Source organism: Drosophila elegans, unplaced genomic scaffold, assembly GCF_018152505.1.
Source record: "Drosophila elegans isolate 14027-0461.03 unplaced genomic scaffold, ASM1815250v1 contig_149, whole genome shotgun sequence".
NCBI classification, from domain to species: Eukaryota; Metazoa; Arthropoda; class Insecta; order Diptera; family Drosophilidae; genus Drosophila; species Drosophila elegans.
Genome location: NW_024545513.1, coordinates 22,700,271 through 22,717,337, shown reverse-complemented (window position 1 = coordinate 22,717,337; position 17,067 = coordinate 22,700,271). Strand labels below are relative to the sequence as shown.

The 17,067-nt window shown below is 37.2% G+C and overlaps 1 protein-coding gene across 4 annotated transcripts; it reads left to right on the top strand.

Annotated features, from left to right (window-relative positions):
- Positions 1 to 930: 930 nt before the first annotated feature.
- On the top strand, positions 931 to 16,438 carry LOC108135420 (anoctamin-6). Of its 4 annotated transcripts, none has more exons than XM_017256141.2 (9): positions 931 to 1,179; positions 6,595 to 7,115; positions 8,972 to 9,544; positions 9,604 to 9,659; positions 10,765 to 11,335; positions 11,853 to 12,474; positions 13,719 to 13,924; positions 13,991 to 14,272; positions 15,249 to 16,438. In XM_017256141.2, exons 2-9 carry the CDS (start codon positions 6,630 to 6,632, stop codon positions 15,504 to 15,506), a joined length of 3,054 nt encoding a protein of 1,017 aa, XP_017111630.1. In that variant the 5' UTR covers positions 931 to 1,179; positions 6,595 to 6,629; the 3' UTR covers positions 15,507 to 16,438. The 4 variants fall into 4 exon arrangements, with proteins under 4 accessions (XP_017111630.1, XP_017111631.1, XP_017111629.1 ...); XM_017256142.2 differs by lacking the exon at positions 931 to 1,179 and adding an exon at positions 3,795 to 4,241 and having other exon boundaries at positions 6,595 to 7,028; XM_017256140.2 differs by lacking the exon at positions 931 to 1,179 and adding an exon at positions 3,795 to 4,241.
- Positions 16,439 to 17,067: the final 629 nt, after the last annotated feature.

Here is a 17,067-nt window from a genome sequence, read left to right as displayed (position 1 = left end):
TGCACGACGGCTTTTCAACGGAAAATTAGCGGAAAGCCGCGACGTCGACCGCGGCGTCGAGAGCACAACATAGAGGTGGGGAAACTTCGATGCCAACATAGATAGATGTCATAGTTGTCATCGATGTTTCCAAAATATCGGCCCAATCGATTATCGATGTAAACCATCTTTGTTTAAGTTTTGATGAGCCACAGCTGTTCAGATCAGCTGTTATCGGAATGTGAATGGTAAATGTGCTCTGTGGAAATCGGAGTTTCACACATTTCAAAAATCCCAACGGTTTTTCAGGGATGGACTGCGTGGAATGAGGGCTGCACCGCAGAAACATCGGCTATCTATCGCATAAAGTAGTCCGTCAAATTTTAACGGCGTTCAATGGATGGTGGAAGGTGGCTGGACCACTGTGGAAAGCGGTTATAAGAACCGCTGTCCAAAGACCGAACAAAAATTTGCGAACAACATTTTTGTGCCAATTTCTTAAATTTTGGTAGCCTGATTACCAAGCCTGACCTGTAAACATAGCTTTCTTTTTGGGTGGAAATCCTTGAATGTAGATAATAAACGTATAAAACAAAATTTTCACACAATCGGTTTAAAATCAAAAGCCGTTACTTATTTGCTTAGGTACCGATATTTAATTACTTTCACTTTGTATTATCATCACCAGTATACAAAAACCCTTAGCCTAATGTACAACATGAGAAGTTGGTGCTTTTTTGTATTTTAACTTTAAATCACTGTAAAGAAATTTCTCCAAAAATAATCATCCCAAAACTCATAAGTTAACTCTGAATATATTAACACAAAACAAATTTCAAATAAAAGAATTGAAATTTGAGCAAGCGCGCTCCAATGTGCAATCTAGTTTTTAGGCCAACTGGCCACACTGAAAGAGCCGTTTGGCGTTTTTCAGCACTGCACGCCAGCTTCGTGCCGTCTGCCAACACTGTGGCCGGAGATCCGAGGTGTTTGGGTTTCTTTTTTTTTGTGTAAACTAATAAAAACAAGTGTTGCTGGGGCATTAATTGTCGGTTATTTGCGGGCTGTGAGATTCGAGTGGTGTGTGCGAGCGACCAGAACAACAAATATACGGGAGATTACACAGTGGAAATGGCCTTGGTCGTCATCTACGGTGAACACTAACTAAAGTCAACGGCAACAACAATAACAACAGAGCAGGCAAGTCCGGGTGGAAACCCAAAACTGATGGCTATTATCAGGTTGGCTATTGGCTACTACTAACGCCTTGTTCCTAACTCTCTAATTCTAACGACAGAACACAGACCTTCCGTTTATTTTCGGCCACTGCAGTTCGCTAAAAATAGAAATGTCCACATAGACAGAACCGAAGGTGTAGTGCATCATCAACATCATCAGTTCATCAGGGGCAGCTAGCTCCAGAACTTGGAACACCCTTTCTCCACTCTCCACTGTGTTTCTCCATTTCCCCCCCTTTATTGTCGCGTGTCTTGGAATAGTTCCACCTCCGACTCACGGGTGTGTTCCACGAAAACGGGTTTCGTTCTGATAGACAAATACGAATTCTTTTCGCACTTTGATTTGTCAACAATCCACGAGGCGGCTTGACCTTTAACTTTGCCGCCAATATGTTAACCCGTTTGCGTTCTCCCAACCCTTCCACAAAATGCTCAGTTATTTCGTTAAGGTTAATAGTTCTGCCTATTGTCTATCCATCATAATATGGGCCTCAATATAACGCTACCCGAGAAATCTATGTATTTATGGCCAAGATAATATACGAACTGCTACCATAGAATATGCTGTTTTAGATAAGCTACAACGACCACTACTAAACATTTTTAAGATATATCATACAAATTTGTTAATTTACTTTAAAGCCCTGTCGTACCTTAAATGTTGTTCATGGTTTGGTTTTGTTGGTTTTTCTACAGCATTAGTTAAAGATTTTTTTTTATTTTGGTGGCTGAATATGTAACGGAAACAATATGAACAACATTTGAGAACATAATGTAAATATAGAATAAAATAACAAAAAGAAATAGGACTACAAAATTTTTTCCAAAATTCTTTGATTTGATATTTATTAGTTTTCTTATTAAAATAAATAATTTTATAATAATTGCTTAAAAAAGTTGAGTTTCTTTAATTTTAAGAAACAATGGAGGAACATAGAAATTTTGAAAGGGGTCGAACATCAATTATAAAACGTACTTCTCTTTTGGTAATAACATTTTAAAACATTATTTTTCTTTCTTTTACTTGTAATAAATATGAGATTAATATTTACATATGTACTATATAACTAAATTACATATTATTTGTGCAATTTTATAAATTAAATTTTGTTTAATATTTGATTAACTTTATGTGTTTGTCGTTTTTGTTTATAAACGAAACGTATATTAAGAATGCGTCTTATAAACTCTTAACAAAAATTATTTAATAATATATATACTTTTTTAAATAGCAACGCTTTCTATGCTCTTATTATTTTCCTTGCGACACCCTTACATTTAGTTAACATTTTGTAGATAGGCTTTTCAAAAAAAAAGTAGTATATTTTAAATTTATAAAGAAATTGCTCCACTAAAATTGTTGGTGCCATTTTTGGTTTTGCCATTTTCGGGGTCTTTATGTGGAAAATTGGTGTTTAACTTCTTTCAAATTTCCAAAGTTCTGATGTGATATATTAAAAAACCCACTAAGAAATATAGGAATTGATTCGACCAACGAGCGTATTCCACATACATAGTTTATTTTTCTTTCTAATAAAATCCGCTGTTGATTGGTGTAAGGAAAATACGATTGGGGTGCACTAAAATCTGTGTGACGAATCATGGATTTGCGAATACGGGTTTTTTTTAAATGAGGAAAAAATTGTTGTTCACTCGCAAAGTATTCGACACGAGTTGGTGCCTTTTTTCAGTATTAATCTTTATATGGCAACAGTGAGCTTTAGAGCAACAAAAAATTCCATTAATATAAATTGAGATAACAGCATATCACGAACTTTGATATTCGCAGGGGAACATTTTTTAAGGGGTCATGAGATTTCAGGTCCCATTGGCTTAATTTAAAAAAATGTTATTGTATATACATTTTCAGTTCTACATAATATTTACCAATTGTGTGCATATTAAATATATTTAGTTTTTTTCTCAGAAATAAACCCTTCAAAACCATTAAACCCAAAAAATCTTTGCAAATAAATAAATAAATTTTAAATAAAAAATATTGATTTTTTTCACCTTAGTTTAAGCTTAAATATGTTTGAATCCTTCGTTACATCAATTAATATTTTAAATTAAGTATGTTGAAGAAAAGATCTGAGTCAGTCTAAATGACCAGAATTTCGAATACATATCTCCATATCTTCGAAAGTAGAAATCCAATTTACTTCAAGTTTGGGAGTTGGTCTGTACCATGGCATGAACATATTTATTTTTATTCTACTAAACTCCTGAAATACATTTTTGTGTAGCCTAGTTCTATGCTATGCTCTGTATATTTCAGAAATTTTTTTTTTAATAAAAAAATTGTTTGCAAAAAAAAAAAATTGTTAAAAAAAAAAATTTTATTAGGGTCATAATATATGCTTCGAATTGAACGATATGGTGGACACTGTGCGACGTCACATCTTGCTGCACGCCTATTTGGGCAATCAGTTTATTGTGGCTGTGTCGGTCGGTGCGTGTGTTGTTGGTGTTTTTGGTGTTGTTGCTGCGACCGTCGGCTGGTTAGCCGGCTGGCAAACGCGAACCAAATTTGTGTATTTCAGCTTCTATTATTCTTTTCGTACTCTGTTTTCAGTAATCGGCAAACAACGCGAGCGTACGCATTTCTTCTCTCTGGCTCTACATTTATTTTTCCCTCTGACATCATTCGGTGTGTCTCTATGTGTGCTTGGGCCCTAGTTTAAATTTCAGTTTAGTTTCGGTTTTTTTTTTTTTTTTGTTTGTTAATTTTTGTTTTGTGTGGAGCCATATAGCCACGAGCTTGTTCGTCATTAAACGCCCTGTTCTTGCGTCCTTGATCGTAATGCGTGGGATCCGGCGCCGCTGCGCAGTCGCCCAGAAAGTGCCGAAAGTAGCGAAAGTTGCAAAAGATCTGCCGAGGGAGCCATTATCGCCAGGACTCGATACGACGGTTCAGCAGGATCGCTGAGGGATCGACTTCCATACAAAATTAAAAAAAAAAATAAAACTGCCGCCAAGACATTCACCTCGCTCTTCCTCTACCACCAAACATGTATTCGGCGGGTAAATAATTTAATGAGTAAACAACTAAACAACAATTCCAACATCGTCGCACCCGTTGTCATGCAAATTTGTTCATTTTTTTTGTTTTTGTTTTGTTCTTGACTTATGTACATTTCGATCGCCGCCCAACTTGTTTCATTTCGTTGTATCCAAGATCAGTTGTATATATTGCTATATATATATATTACTGCGATCTTTGGACTTGGCATTGTTTAGAATTGGTTTTCAGGCTTGATTTGTTTGTTTCTTTTTTTTTGTTTGTCCGTGTTTAGTTCGAAAAAGCACTATTCACCATACCATCCCCAGTTTTCGCCGGAAACTGATCATCAACAGAGTAGCACCCCATCTAACCATCCAGCCATCCATCCATCCATTCATTCATCGAAACTCTCACACGCATTTTGTTCATGGGTATATATGTATATATATGTATAACGCTGTGGGGCACTTATGTAATTGACCGCATTTAAATGAGTCAGGCGGTTATTGGTATCAGCTCAGCGACAGCTGGCCTCCGATAAAGTTGGCTTCCAAATTGGGCCCGCCTATTAGTGGGCCATCAAATGCCATCATCCTCCCCACTATCATGGCCACAGACTCACTATCGGGATTTGTGGGCTTATCGGTAATTAATATTGGGAGGACTGATACACCCAATCGGCACGCTAATTTATTTCCAGTCCAGTTCCGCCCTTAATCTCAATTAATAGCACTGGGGCACAATCTATGTTCGCATAGACAACTGCATCCTAATTTGTTTTTCATGTGTCAGCCATTTGCGATATGATATTTTCAAGATAAGCATCCCTTAAATTTGTTTGAAAACGAAACGAAGCCAGTTCTTTAGCAAATGTTGTATATTTATTTTCAAAGTATTAAAATTGACACCTACAAAATAAGTTAATTATACGGTCCATATACAATTTTGAAGCCCTAAATTGTATAATGGTTTAAAGACCAAATTATTCATGATCAATGGATCTTAATTATACTCTATATAAATAAAAATGATTCATTATTATTCATGATCTATAGATCTCAATTATACTCTATGTGAATAAAAATACATTCTTTAATTCGGTACTTACCACACGTACGAATTCGGAGCTTTGTGTATATATATACATTCTAGGGTAAAAAGATCAAATTATTTATGAGCATGGAAGTTGTGTCATTTCTCATATTTGAATATTCGTCATTACTGGGATCAGGCCTAAAAAAATTATTTATTTTTTGTCTTTGTTTTTTTCACTTTTTTGTATTATTGTTAGTCATTTTGGTAATAGTCCTATAGATACATCAATTTGTAATAAGCGAATGTATTTAGCTAAGCAAGTATTTGTTTGAAATATACTTAAAAATAACTTTGTTAAAAAATGTAAATCAGTTTAAAATTAAACTTTTTCTCCCACAAGTGCTAAGTAAACTATATTGGAATCAAGATCAGCTGAATCACTTAACATTTCACAGTTATACAAATTGTTTTATCGCAAATTAGCTCACATTAATAAATTTAAGTCGTTATAATCTAACAACGAACTCATCACCATCACCTCCTCATCTTCATTCAAATCAAAACATTTTCTTTTATAAGTGCCAAAATAAGTATATTGGAATCAAGATGTAGCCTATTTGTTTTATTTTACTTTTTGTTTTGTAAGAGATTATTAAACAAGCTATACAATTTGTTATACTCTTTACTCGTAGAGTAACTTTGCATACTAAACAATATTACATTTCCACCAGACTTTATACTGTTTGTTGTTAAAATACATACAATTTATTTTAAAAATAGAATATATAAATAAGACAATTTCAGATAAAAAAAGAGGGAGAACATGAACTTAGTAGAATGCAATTTTTAACAAACCCACATAGAGTTTTCCTGTTTAACATAAAGACAAATTTTCAAAGAATAGTAAGAATTCGTCGTTATTAAAATGGTTCTAATAGTCAAATACATGAGACTTTGACCACGATTATCTCACAACTGGGACGTGATGGAAAGTGGTTTGGTTTCGGTTTAGTAATCTAGCGCTTAGTTTTGGGCAAAAAAAATCTGATTTTGTCGACCTGTGTTATTATACAATTTTTTTAACTTTAAACTAGCTCACATGAATACATCTTAGTCGTATTTATGCACTTTTTATTGTAGTTTGAGTGGGAAAATGTAACAACTAACTCATCCTTCACCACCGCCTCACTGCCTTACAGCCTCACCACTTCAGCTATCTTCTATCAGCTATCATCTATTAGCTCATCTCATCTAATTGCACTGATCAGCACCCATCTAGTTGTAATCAGAGTGGTCCCAGAACTTCTGACTAATCCCAAACTGACCACTTCGTTGCAGTCCGCACCCACGACTACGACTATCCGGAATCGGAAATGGACGAGCGGGAGAGCCTGTACTTCGACACCATATCGCTGGCGGACTCGGAGGCGGCGGCTGCTGCAGCGGCGCACCGCAAGTCGATATCGCAGTCGCGGAACACCATCTACCACTCGGCAGTTGACCTGGCCGGCGACGAGGGTCGGGGTAGTCTGCGCCTGCCCAGCGGAGCCACTGCCGCCGAGCATGCGGCACTGGCCTGGCAGCCCGGTTACCGCCAGTCCACGGCATTGGAGCATCTCAATGGCGGCAGTGGCGGTGGCGGTGGCGATCACACGGATGCCGCAATCGCCGCCCAAATGATTGCTCTGCAGAATGGGCGTGGCCATCTGCCCACTGGCATCGGGGTAACCGGGGATGGAGGAGCTCCTGGCACTGGCGGTGCTGACGATGAGGTCTCTAGACGTCTGTTAAGAAGTAGTAGCAACATTTCTAATAAAGATAAGAAATTGCCAATAACATACTCCCAGTGGAAATCAAGGGTAAACAACGACATGAACATACGATCCAATTCAAAATCAAATTCAAATTAAAATTCAAGTTCAAATTCAAATAATTTCGTTCCACAACGATATAGTATAAAAAGCATTGAAAACCAAAGAAATTCAAAAAACTGTTTCGGTTGAAAAGTCTTTGCTTTTGCACTGCCGCCGATGCCTTATTCATCCCTCGCACACACATCGATCTCACACCCTCATGTTTGCCTTTTGTTGGTTGTTGTTCTGTCATTTCAGCCCATTTCCACATCCCCATCCACTTTCACCTTCACTTTCACCCATTGCCAGTGCTCCAAATGCACAAGCTTTCGCACTCGAATCTCAATTGTCGGTGTTGCAGTGGTCGCTTCCACTACGAATCCTTCGCATTTGAATTTCTTTATCATCCAGCGCATCCAATTAATTCCTTAAAATGAATATTTTATATTAGGTACAACAGTTCAGTAAAGTAACTTAAATAAAGTAAAAAGATTAAAAATATTTCCGTTTAGGTAAAAAAGAAAAGGATTCAGAAAAAAGTCATAGCACAAAAAAAAATTTTATTTATATAATATCTGGAAAAATTTGTTACATTTGGTACAATATTTCAGTAAAGTAACTTTAAAACACCAAAAATATATAAAAAAAATTTCGTTTAAGTAAAAAAAGCAAACAAAAAAAAATATAAAATAAATAAATAAATAAGTATTATAATGTAATTGATAAAAATATATTTTAAAACTTAAATCATGAAGTTTTAAACATTATTTATATTGCCAATTTGGTAGGCCGAGACACAAAATATATTTCAAAACAAAGTTTTCAGTTCAAAATCCAAAAAAATTCTTATTGAACGATGTTGTCGGCGCAGTTTTGTGCTTAGTATAATTTTCTAAATTTAGACATAATATAAGAAGCCATTAAAATGAGTGGATTGCTTAATATACCAAATATATAAACAACATATTTGTTTATTAATGATACTGCTGTTAAGAATACAGTCATACCTTTAAAGCTCGAACTTCCTTTTCTAAGAATCGAACTAGAATTAGAACAATACTCCTAAACAGAAAAATGTAAGTTGATAGTACAGATACAGATTAAAAACTAAATCCGAAACCATAAATAGAGTATCTTTGGGAATATGAGAAGTTTTGCGAGCTATCGAGCGACCACTGTACACACACAAACGCATACACTTGTCACGCATATGATTCAAATGTTGCTGTAATGATATTTTCTGCACTTGATAAAGTTCTTGCCGCCTTCTTTCACGCTCTCCTTTGTTTGTTTATATTTCTCTATTTCCTATAGTTTGCTTGCGGGATTGGGTATGAACACTTTTTTGCGAACCTTTTGTATATTGTAATCTAGTATTTAAGAGTCGGGCAGGCAGGCACTTTGGAGCTGATCGGAGCAGCACAACAGCTGAACGGCTGAACGGTTGAACGGCTGAACGGCTGAGAAATCAGTGCCTGCGCAGAGCAGATGGCACACAAATCACAATTGCCTCTCGCCCACGACGGTTGTGTGTTCGGGTGTCCACAATCACAGCCAGATCCGCATCCACATCCGCATCATGCTGAAATGCTGCCTCCTGCTTGGCCTGGACTTCAAAGATCAGCGGGAGGAGGAGTCCGCCACGGTGATAGGGTGGTGATCTAAAGATTGGGTGTTTGGGTGACTGGGTGACTGGTTGACCAGGGGCAAGTGTAGGCACACGCACCCACACGCTTTGTTTCCGTCTAGATGATAAGCAAATGTATATGTTTAAGATCTCTCTCACTCTCTGTGGAGTGTAGTGACTCACTCTAGTCAAATATTAATACTAATCTTCTATATTTATATCTGAACATATCTAGACATACCGGCGCTTCGATGATGGCAAGCGGAGCGTGGACTTTGTGCTGGCCTACAATGGTGAGGTTCAGCTGGAGGAGCACCGGCGCAAGTGCGAGATCTTCGAGGCGAATCTGCAGCGCGAGGGTCTGCAGTTGGAGCACAACAAGGTGCAGCGGGTGCACTTCATCAAGATCCATGCGCCAGCCGAGGTGCTCTATCGCTATGCCGAAATACTCAAGATCAAGGTGCCGCTCAAGCCGATTCCCGGCCAGGATCAAATCTTTGCCGAATCGGCGCATGAGTTTAAGACCTGCCTGAGCCGGATGTGCCGCACCCTGTTCAGCTCGGTGCAGCTCAATACGGCCCTCTTCCCGGAACGCGAACCGCGCATCCATCTCGAGTTCTCCCGCAACTACCTGGAGCTGTACGATACGGAGCATCCGAACTTCCTCGACGCCGGCACCCGCTACTCCATCATCAACTTCATACTCCAGCGACAGCATTTCGTCGAGGGCGAGGAAACGGCCGACAATCTGGGCATCGAGAAGCTCGTCCAGGATGGCGTATACACCTGCGCCTACACCCTGCACGATGTAAGTGCATATTTCCGTCTTAGTTGCCATACTCATTCAGTCTCAACGATTTGTTGCAGAAGGACGATCGCGATCGCCTGCTCAAGGAGTGGGCCAACATATCCAAGTGGAAGAAGTAAGAAAAATGTACTTGTTATTTGTAATTATAATGGAAATTTCTCAGAAAGGTAGGCTGTTTAGCGAAATCGGAGGAGTAAGAAAAATGAACCATTTACTGCTTATACATACGTATGATATATTTATATAGAAGTTTATCCGAAAGGCAAGTTGTTTAGTGAAATCGAAGAAGTAAGAAAAATAAACTATTTACTGTTTATCCTCATGTAGGAATTATTTAGACGGAAATTTCTCAGAAGGCAGGTTGTTTAGTGAAATAGGAGCTTTGAGCAGTTGTTTTAGAAGCAAGCTTAAATTAAGAAAAACAAACCATTCATCTGAAAAATTAGGAAGAACTTGCGGAAAGTATAACCTAGTATACTTTTGTCGACATGTTATTAAACTAGAAAGGAAGTTCAGTTCACTTTTGCAATCCAAACTAATTGTACTCTTGCATATATATACTTACATATTTGAACCGAAAATTTCTATGATTTCTATTATCAAATTAAAATTTCCTCTAAAATTCTTTTAAAATATAAAATATTTCCAATTAGAATATAGAAATATAAGAAATATATAATAATATGCCCGAAGTTCTTAAAATAGTAATTCAACCTTTTACAATTTGTAATTGAACCTATCTTTAAGAACTTATATTAATGGTTAATCCTTCTTTTGAAAGCACAACATAAATATGTACTCTAATTTTATTGTCAGGTTTATTTAAGCTTACCTGTTACTATTTTATTTTTGCAACTTTTGCCCAAAGAGAAATTCGAAACAAATCTTTAAAAATGAGAAAAGCCTGTACAATTTTAGAAACATTTAACTTAACTTTAAAAGAGAGCGGGAAAAATCAATAAAGTATATTTCAAACACATGCTAAAATAGAAATATTGTAATTAAGAATTAATTTGTATAATGAAACTTAGAGGTAGAGCGGGAGATATTCATATATATTTAAAACACATGCTAAACAAGAAACTTATTAAAAAAGGTAATTTATAATTGTTTTGTCTTCCCATAATATATTTGATCTTAGTGGAGCTATATTTAAAACACATGCTAAACAAGATACTTAAAAAACATCATTAATTTTTATAAAACAATTTATTTTGCAGCCTGCAACCACTGGACCAAATTAAAGACTACTTTGGTGCGAAGGTGGCACTATACTTCGCTTGGCTGGGATTCTACACCCAAATGCTGATCCCCATCAGCATTTTCGGCCTGCTCTGTTTCCTGTACGGCTTCATAACGTGGGGCACCGATCCGATTAGCCGGGACATATGTAATGACAATGGGACGATCATGTGTCCGCAGTGCGATCGCAGCTGCGACTACTGGCGGCTGAACGAGACCTGTACGTCCTCCAAGTTCAACTATCTGATAGACAACAACATGACCGTGGTGTTCGCCCTGTCGATGGCCATTTGGGCGGTGGTGTATCTGGAGTTCTGGAAGCGCTACTCGGCGGGTCTGGTGCACCGCTGGGGACTGACTGGCTTCACGCACCACGTGGAGCATCCGCGTCCGCAGTACCTGGCCAAAATATCGCGCTCCAGACGGTTGACCGGAAAGGCTTACGAGCAGGATCAAACTGGCAAGCGGACCACACTGGATCCCGATGTGCCCTTCTGGAGCATCAAGTTCCTGCCCAACTTCACTAGTTATAGCATCATGATATTGTTTGTAAGTATTAGAGCCCTGCATGATTGGAGTCATAGTTCCCTAAGTCTAAGCTCCTATGAATCATAGCTCATTACATTTATGATCTACTTGATTCATTAGAAATCAGTAATCGTGTAACTCACCTTAGGTTCAGGCCTCTTGTTCTTAAGAATTCGCGATTTGTGGTTGGACTTCACGGAAAAGACTAGTCGCAACTGAATGATTTGGGCTCTAACCGCGAAATAAAGTTATCCTTTGGTTCTAAAGATTTCGCGGTTTGGTTCATACGAACATATTGGGCACTTTTGTGAGAATCGTGTCCATTGCATTTCGGTACTTTTCAAATGCTGAACTTTTTGTAGTTATTCTAGTTATGATCAGATCAAGTAGATCGTGTTGAGCCATTCGAACCTCTAATATTTTCGACAGGATTTACTCGAACATATTTTTTAAATGTGAATCAAAGGGCCTATGACTGCGATAGGAATACCTCTCTTTTCTGTTCGACTGAGTACTCATTTCTATGGTTTTTCCCTAGATTTGCATATCAGTCATTGCCATAGCTGGGATAATCATCTACAGAATGGCACAGCGAGCCTCGCACAGCATTCTGGGCAGCGAGAATTCGATGACCTTCAAGGTGATGATCCTGCCCATGACGGCGGGCATCATCGATCTGATTGTGATCTCGCTGCTGGACATGGTCTACTCCAGTTTGGCCGTGAAGCTCACCAACTACGAGTACTGTCGCACCCAGACGGAGTACGACGAGAGCCTGACCATCAAAAACTATGTGTTCCAGTTCGTCAACTACTACTCATCGCTCTTCTACATCGCCTTCCTCAAGGGCAAGTTCGTCGGCTATCCGGCCAAATACAATCGCGTGCTGGGCTTCCGCCAGGAGGAGTGCAATCCTGGCGGCTGCCTCATGGAGCTCTGCATGCAACTGGTGATCATCATGGCCGGCAAGCAGGCGGTCAACGCCATCGTGGAGATGCTCATACCCTACCTGATGCGCACCATCAAGGAGCTCAGCTACCGCCACGGCTGGTACAAGAGTCACCAGGACCAGCGACTGGTGCCCTACAACCAGTTCACCGAGGACTATAACCTACTGCCCGCCGAGAACAATTCGCTCTATGTGGAGTACCTCGAAATGGGTGAGACACTTTTGAACTTATCACATTTAGTTGGGCAGCAAACAATGATACAGCACAGTCTCCAGGGAATAAAAACTCGATAAATGTGTGCCTTCAATGAGCTGCGATTACATAGTTTACTACATAGATTGCATGAAACGTAACTGAACATGGTGACTGAAGATCGGAATAAATTTGTTCCGCTAAGCTCCGATTTTGTAATGGTATCCTCAGATTTAATATTAGGTGCAATATTTCTTTCTAAAGATGTTAAATTTTATCTGACTGAACTTTTAGCTAGAGAAAGAGTTATATTTAAAAGTTTATAGCCTCGAGAAAGCGGATTAATTTTGCCGAAAAATGTGACTTTATGTTAACTATCTTTAAAACTAGAACTATCTTTGAACTAGGACCTTAGCATGATATCAAGAAATCGACCCTAAGTCAGGTGATATTAATAAAAATATTTTATATAAATATAATAATTAATTTAAATAATTAAATAAATAATTAAAGCTATATGTTTGTCGAATATGTGTAAAAAATATGTGTATTCATACGAACAATATTTATTTTATTAGAAAAGCTTGCTGAAACAATTTTTTCTAGTTTTTCCATGTTTTCCATTTAAGCAATTATATTGTTCCGATTTGCGCCATTTAAAGCTATATTGAAAGGTGATCCTTTTTTGTATGGCTTATACTAAAATATTTAAAATTGTATTTTTTAAGCTGGTTTAAATCACATAAAAAGTGTAAAAAAACAATTTTCTCACATCTCGGTCATATATATTGGTAGTTAGAAAATTTGTTCGAAAAAAAATATTATTTTAGAGTTTAAATGGCGCAAATTATTTTCTGGGGGCATTTCTATTTTGTAGTTGATAAGCTTAGTATCAGGCACTATAGCGTTTTTTCTTGTTTGTATTCAATATAGTCACAAGGCATATACAATTTTCTTATTCATATCCTTACGGTAAAAAGGAGACTTATATTTATTGCGTTAGTCACAACGGTTTGAGTAAAATTTTAAATAATATAAATAATTCATATGTACTACTTAAATATTGACAAAATTGAGTATCATAATAACAGAGTATTTTTAAGATTAGGAGAAAAATAAAATTCTTGATTTAAATAAAATAATATCTTTAGGCCTGCAAACATTTTTTGATTTTAGAAATAAACAAAAGGGTAAAAAATATTATTTATTTAATTGGTCTTTATAGATGCCTGTCTCCTAATAGTGTTTCCTTTCCTTTGCAGTTGTGCAATTTGGCTTCATCACCCTGTTTAGTTTGGCCTTTCCGCTGGCACCATTGCTGGCCCTGCTGAACAATGTGATAGAGGTGCGCCTGGATGCCATCAAGATGCTCCGTTTCCTGCGACGACCAGTGGGAATGCGAGCCCGGGACATTGGCGTTTGGCACAGCATCATGACCGTCGTCACCCGGATAGCCGTGGCCTCGAGTGTGAGTCCAATGCGTAGTTTTCCCCATGATTCGGTGTTAAGACCATCTTTATGTTTCGCCTTGCAGGCAATGATAATTGCATTTAGCACGAACCTCATACCGAAAATCGTGTACGCCGCCTCAATGGGGGATCACGAGCTGAACAACTACCTGAACTTCACGCTGGCCGTGTTCAACACCGAGGACTTCCAGGTGCAACCGCTGCTGGGAGGCAGTCAGCATGTGAACGAGACGGTGTGCCGCTACACGGAGTTCCGCAACCCGCCGACCGATCCCCATCCCTACAAACGCCCCATGATATATTGGAAGATACTGACGGGTCGGCTGGCCTTCATAGTCATCTACCAGGTGGGTTACACACTGTTTTTGATGGCGAAAAACTGAAAACAGTACATATTACATTATATATATAAAGTACATTATATTATATATATATACATATAGCTCGTCAGGGTAGTGCTACAAGAAAATAAATGAATGCCCTTCCACTCTGACATAAACACTAAATAGTAAAAACAAATTAATAATTATTAAATTCAACATTTTATATTTAAATTTAATATTAAATCATATTATTAATGCAAAGCATATTAAATGGCATGATGCAATATTAAAATATTAATATCAATGTGACAAATAATAGATTTAAAAAAGTAACTTTTTGATTTAAAACCATTTTATTTCAGATATTAAAATCAGTTTCGAAAAAAGTCTAATAAAAAATGTTAAATATTTAAACATTGATGAAAATCAAAGCGAGAGATCTTTAAATTGAGTACAAAATATTTGAATTTACTACGTTTTTTTTTTACCAGTGCACCTATTTTATAAATTTATATTTTGCTTAGCTACTTAACTGACTTAAAAGCTTAAACCTTTTAAATTAATTTTAAACATAAGAAAACAAAATAATTCAAATAAAAAATAATACTTTAATAGGTAAACTAGAGCACATGATTGGAGTTTGAGGAGCTTAGGTCATGCGTTTCGACAATAGATTTGAATTTTTTTTTATTTATCCCACCACTTAAGTACTTTTAACTCAGTTTTTGAAACTGTTGAAAGAAAATTGAACAATATAATATGATAGTAGTGTTAGATTAAGGAAAGTCTTATTCTGATAATATATCCGACAACATTTCATATTATATATTCTTCTTTTAGAACTTTAGTACTTTGAATTCAGTAATTTGAAACTGTTGAAAGAAAAATATACCATATAATATGATATTAGAGAAAGTGTTGTAAAGTAAAGGAAATCAAATTATGATAATATATCCGACAACATTTGATTTTATATTTAATATTTATATTCTTATTTTAGAACATTATCACCATGCTGCAGGGCATCCTGCGCTGGGCAGTTCCGGATGTCTCGGGTCGCCTGCTGAAGCGCATCAAGCGGGAGAACTTCTTGCTGCGGGAGCACATCATCGAGTACGAGAAGCAGCACGCCATGAAGATGGCCCAAACGGAAGTGGGCGGCGGAAGTCTTCAGAAGTCGAATAGTGGACCACGCCCGCACCAGAGAGACAATGAGACCCTGACCCGCAGGAGCAACGATGCCACGTCCTTTGTGTGAGGTGATCCTCAGATCATTCCTTGGTTTCTCCAGTACACGTAGTAGTTAGCTTGTGATCTTTTGTATATATAGCGACACGCGAATATCCAGGGATTGTCGCCCATCGTTATCGCATGGAAGTTATGCTTCGTACTTAAGATGATTTTTGTACTGTGTTTGCATGGGAAATGCTCAACGAATATGGGGAGTCCAAAACCCCCGAAACAAGCAATTGCATTTTTATATACACACACACACACGTACACACACACACACGAATAGGGTTTTATATTGTTACTTGATTTTCCAAACGAATCGAATTGGGTATGTTGTATTTTGTATAAAAGATTCACGCAACTCCCGGAAAGAGCCAAGAGAATTGAATCACCATCCCGTACACACAGAAAATAATATATACAAATATTTTTACATTATATACACACGTCCAAAGTGCATTAACAACGAGTATTTATAATTTAAAAATCGTAACCGTTAAATGTTATGATATGATATGATATGATGGTTAGGGATCCATAAACAAAACGAATTATACACCACAAAATGTGTGCAAGTTAAATGTGCTAACACTAAACACTAAGAAACAATCCAATGTACCTAACAATGTTACCCACAACCGAAAAGCGAACTCAGACATATGGTTCATCCTCTCCCTCTAATCCATTGTTTTTAATTAAATTGTTGATGATTATTGCCAAGCGAGAGCATTGCACATTTCGCAATATTTTGTAGAACTCTAAATGCTACTTACCAGTGCGTACACCTATAGTGAATTGTTGTTTTGATAAACATATTTATACGATAACAATAGCAACTACGATTACGATAGAGATTAAGCCAGAAACGAATTGTGTTGTGTGCTGGTCCGGTCTGCATGTGAACTTAAAATAGAAAACAAATAAAAATGGGTTTAACTCCATTAATGTTAACAATGATTGCAACGAACATTTAATGGGCTAAATGGCAGGTCTAGAACAAACAAGATATAGTTAAATATATTGGCTATTTCATGGCAATCTAGTAGTACTAGATACGATACTCATAAAGTAAGTTTATTTCAGATATTTATTATTTATATTCTTTTATAAAGACAACAGGAAGTACAAGATGTTATAAAATGAGCTCAATTGAAAGGCGATGAAAGCAAGTCAATTGGAACGCTGCTTGGCTGAACAGCATTCAATTGACAGAGACACCAATTACCAGCTCACCCACATTCCCTTGGCAGCTCACACACCCCACGGATTACGAACGATTGAGGTGTTACTGCACTTAAACTAATATTTATGGGGTTTCAATGGCGTAAGCCACAACAAAATCAAATATTCACAATTCTAACGAATTCCCTGGAAAATGCAAATCGCTTTGTGCTATTTTCAGCTAACTCTCTGTTTTTCAAATTAAATAGTCACACAGTAAATTATTATCAGCTGCCATTATCGATGCTGGGACGCTGGAAGTAATTTAAATAAATAAAATTATTTGTATATAACGATGATTTTTTGCAACCTCTACACTTGTTGAAAGTTGTTCTATTTTTTAGATTAATTAATTAAAATAACAT